This window comes from Etheostoma spectabile, chromosome 14, assembly GCF_008692095.1.
Source record: "Etheostoma spectabile isolate EspeVRDwgs_2016 chromosome 14, UIUC_Espe_1.0, whole genome shotgun sequence".
Classification (NCBI taxonomy): Eukaryota; Metazoa; Chordata; class Actinopteri; order Perciformes; family Percidae; genus Etheostoma; species Etheostoma spectabile.
This window is the reverse complement of record NC_045746.1, coordinates 23,757,651-23,762,448: the sequence shown is the minus strand read 5'-3', so window position 1 is coordinate 23,762,448 and position 4,798 is coordinate 23,757,651. Positions and strand designations below refer to the sequence as shown.

General features: G+C 41.7%; 1 protein-coding gene across 3 annotated transcripts in view; it reads right to left on the bottom strand.

Moving 5' to 3' along the window:
• The window catches only part of dbpa (D site albumin promoter binding protein a), a 29,783-nt gene extending 26,981 nt beyond the window's left edge, over positions 1 to 2,802 (bottom strand). For all 3 annotated transcript variants that reach the window (XM_032535854.1, XM_032535855.1, XM_032535856.1), the window contains exon 1: positions 1,825 to 2,802. In XM_032535854.1, the coding sequence (XP_032391745.1) occupies positions 1,825 to 2,020 (196 nt within the window). In that variant the 5' untranslated portion in view covers positions 2,021 to 2,802. The remainder of the gene's footprint in view (positions 1 to 1,824) is intronic.
• Positions 2,803 to 4,798: the final 1,996 nt, after the last annotated feature.

Here is a 4,798-nt window from a genome sequence, read left to right as displayed (position 1 = left end):
TCATGCACCTCCCGCTCTCTGTGCGTTGCCATTCTCAAACTCCGAGCTAGCACGCCAAGCGCTGAAAATGGCAAATTCAGACAGAAATTTGGATAGTGCAACGAGGCAGGACTGCTTGTTTTTTTCTGGAAATTATTGCAAAGATTTACAAAGAATATGTTGACGGCATTTAGTCCCTTACAGGGACATTTTGGGACTGGGATTTGCTGTGGACGAAGTTCCCACGGCGATACACTGGTAGTAAACGAGGTGTAACCATGCATCCAGCTGCTTTAACCCTCCTGGTGTCCTCGGGTCACATTTGACCCCTTTAAAAAATGTCTATAGGAAATATGAGTTGTTTTTTTTACCAAATTACCACAAAAAAGTGGATTGGATTCCATACAACGCTCTTTGTGAATTCAATTGATCACGTTCATTCCTGACTAAGCTCACCTGATGTTCCTCTGATCTTAACTATTAGTCAAAATAATTCATCATTTCTGCTTTTTTAACTCAAATATTAGGTGTAATTATATATAACTGAGGGTTATTGACCGTGAATTCCAAAAAGTAGTGTAAAACTAATGGTAGTGAGGTGGTGTTACTGAAAACTAAAGAAAAATCTGAAAAAGGGACGAAAATGTCAATTTTTTTGTCTGATTTTGACACGTGAGTTAAATAGCTCGCGGTGCTGTATAGTGTGAACTTGTGTTAACTTAATATCGGATTTGTGCGTTTTCTTTAGCGGGGGTGCAAATGCTTCTTCCTCAGACTATTTTGCAAAGTCACCATCGCTGTGTCAGGAGCTTAGTGCCACCCAAGATGATGGTGATTGGAACATGTTTATATTATGCTTTTGGGCTTGTTCCCCTTTCCTTTATTGGGTTATATATATATATATATATATATATATATATATATATATATATATATATATATATATATATATATATATATATATATATATATGTTGAGCATGTTATAGGTTTACAAAGTGAAAAAGCCCAAAAGTCCTCCCCCCCCCCAAAGGGACTAACCATTTCCAACAGAAAACACTGTTTTGCTTTGTACTCCAGCCTTTACTTCCTTTGTAACACATGTTATAATGCTCGCCTAGCTGCTAGCGTTGCACGCCCTCATACTCCTGACTGGCTAGTAGTCCTAACCTAGCTACTGACCAAAGATACAACAGAAGTGAGATGCCTCACTCTGGAGCTAAAACAGAGAGCTCAACACACAGGGTGAAAAGAGGAGCTCCAGCAATGTGCAGAACATCAAACGTGGTGTTTTTGGAAGAAAAAAAAAATCCATTTAAACCTATTCTGGTACAACCTCTAAATACAATTCTGAACCTATAAATTAGCAAAATATCAACACTTTAAGGAAATGCAAACAACCAAGAGCATTTTACTCTTACCTTATACTCCACAGCGCTATGGACATAGGTCTGGCAATGCCAGACTATTGACTAATTAATGAATCAATTAGATTTAGCTCGTCAAATGTCTCTAAATTTAATGTAAAGTTAGGTTAATGCCTTAATGCGTATTATTACAACTAACATGGATTATTATGAATCTCCTACAATACAATTCACCATAATGTAGCACTCAAACAGGCACAGGCAAATTAAAAATGTATCAAAGCTCCTTTGAATGCACTCCCTGTCCATTAAAAGTGAATTTCTCCATGATGTCCCTGCAAGGACTTGTTGGAGCTGTTTTCCTTACTGTCCCTTTAAGACATTTGTCACCTATAGGATCCCTCTCTTTCCACACACGCACGCGCGCACACACACACACAAACACACGCACGCACACACACACACACACACACACACACCTTTCATCTCGCAGCAGTCCTTGGGGCCTCTCTGGTCGGCCTTGATTGGCAGCTGAAGCAGGGTCTTCAGGTTGGTCATGGAGGTCAGATGTCCACCTTGGGGGGCACTTCCAGCCGGGTTGCTGGCCCCAAATTGGGGGCTGGTGGCCCCAGCAGGAAGATCCGGAGGTAAGAGCTGAGTGAGAGGCCTTGACATAACTTCAGGGGGAGGAAGAGGTGGGAGGCGAGGAGAGGAGGTGGAGAAACCTGCAGACTGGAAGTTCAAGATGATCAAAATAATCCAATTAGTGGCACTAATTGACAGGCGCGCCGTCAAAAGGTGCGCGGACAGGTGACGCTTCAAAATCTCCACCTGATGTCCCGCGTGTCTGGCCGTCCCATGAAGAAAATGTGTACAAAAAAAAAAAGAAAAAAAAAAAAAAAAGAAAAGAAAGAAGGGGGGACTTGTCTTCAAAATGGCACCATGCTTCCCGAGTCTAATGCATCCTCTCGGACTGGCTGAGCCTTCACGAGCTGCTGTCACCTCTTTAGACCAAGATCTGCACTAACGAAACGCACATAGACGGACAGGCGGGATCCTGGAGCTCGCGGCGGGGGAAGAAGCCCCGTTGGAGTTTTGCGGAGATAAAAACGGTCACACAACTCTCGCTCGGGTCCACGCGCTGGATCGATCGGAGACTGTTTAGTCCAAGGGGCAAAAAGCAAATTTAAATGTGCTGAAAGCAGATTGACTCGCGGATGGCTGTGTAGTCCCATGCAGTGAGTAGAGAAAGAGGATTAGAAGCAGTAGTCGATGCGAACAGTCTCCAAGATAGAAAAAAAAACTACAACTCGTGATTTAATATGAGTGGAAAATATAAGATGAAGGAAATAAAGAGTTCCCCCCCCCAAAAAAAATAATAATATCCAGTAGTATGAGAGTCAGATAGATGAGACTGATGGCTCTTATTTTCCTCCCTCTCTCCCCCTCTCTCTCTCCCTCCCTTTCTCTCTCACTCACTCACACACACACACACACAGACACACACATGCATGCGCACACATATACACACACACACACACACACACACACACACACACACACTTCTCTCTATTTTCGTCGTTCTTTCTGATTCTCTCTCTCCCTGCCAGTCAGCTGGAACCAACACGGGCTGCTCGTGTGACGTCACCGCTCACGGGGGAAAGGCACCCGGGAGGCGTGGTCATTTGCATAAACATGCCACGCCCCCTCCCCTCACTGGCCCCCCCCTTGGTAACTCCTTCTGCGTTCACGGATGCATGGGAGAGCTGGAAAATTGGAGCTTTCCATGTGTGAAAAGACCAATTTAAGTCGGAAAACAAATTTTAAACATTTTGGATTATTTGGATTTTGGCAACTTATGTTTACACCGTAAGGTACTTTATTTATGTTTACACTGTAGGGTACTTTATTTATGTTTACACTGTAGGGTACTTTATTTATGTTTACACTGTAGGCTACTTTAACAGATTAAATAATTAGATATGAGTTTCAAACCAGAAATACAAAAGTAAACACGCAAAAATCAACACATAAATTTCTTCTCTAACTATGTCAAAACAATTATTTAACACTCTATAAACACTGTTAATACAATAATAAACAATACATTATATATAATATTATATATTAATATATATATTATCCCTAACTTAGTCAAAACATTTAGCACCCCTCTATAAACACTGTTAATACAATAATAAACAATACAGATATATAATATTATATATTAATATATATTATTTCCCTAACTTAGTCAAAAAATTTATAACACTCTATAAACACTGTTAATACATAATAAACAATACAGTTATATAATATTATATATTAATATATATATTATCCCTAACTTAGTCAAAACATTTAGTTGACAACTCTATAAACACTGTTAATACAATAGTATACAATATATTATATATTCATAAATAATAATATAATATACATTATTGTTATAATCTAATTTTCAGTGCAACAGAGAAAGACGTTTTTTTCAAAACAAATGTTCTTGCTGAGTGAACCCAACATATTTGGTGGGTTTGCTTTTAACAACATGTATTCGTTTTTGTCCGGTTGTACCTGAACGCGACGTACATTTGCATAAAACACACCACCTCCCAGCAGTTTGAGCCAATGGGGGGGGGGGGGCAGCAGCCGGGAAGTCCCGCCCCCTGAGCCGAGCTCCTTCCGGCCCCTCTCTTCTTCTCTCACGCTGTCATCGAACCGGAGAGGCTGGAACAACAGCGGTGACCGCGCGCTTAGAAACAGCCCCGCGGTCCCGCCAGGATGCTGCTTCTGTCTTATCTGTCTCATCTGTCTCATCTGTCTTATCTGTCTTATCTGTCTTATCTGTCTTGTCTGTCTTATCTGAGAAATGTGGGGAAAATTTGCATATTTTAACCCACAACGTGACAGGACTGGAAGAGTCAGAATAAGCAAGTCAAACAAAAAAAAGCGAACACGTGCATCAGGTGTCGCGTGGGGGCGAGGGACACGGTCACGTTACACCGCTGACACTATGCTTCATAGTAATAATACAGGCTGCTGCGGTAGCGATGCAACCTCCATGGTGCGTTTTATCAGTGTAAGCTGAAAAACGAGATTAATAAAGGTGGTTTTTTTGGTTGTTTTTACTCACACAGCAACTATATACTATGAAATCTTTAAATAATCACATTGAATGTGGTTCAGTTGTGTTTAATATTATAAAAATGGTGGCCCAGCCACGGTTGGCCTGTTTTTCTGCCTGTTAAATGTCCCTATCTGCCTCTCGCGCGCTGAAGAAGCACATGGCCCCGGCACGTGCCGGCTGTTGCCTACCGGCGACCCTGCTGCGTCTCGATTGGCTGAATCTAGGTCACTCGCTGCCTCTCCTGGCCTCCTATTGGTTAAAAATAGGTCACAGTCTCCGCCCATAGGCTTCCCCATGCTACTGCCGCGTGACAGTCCGTGTTGAGG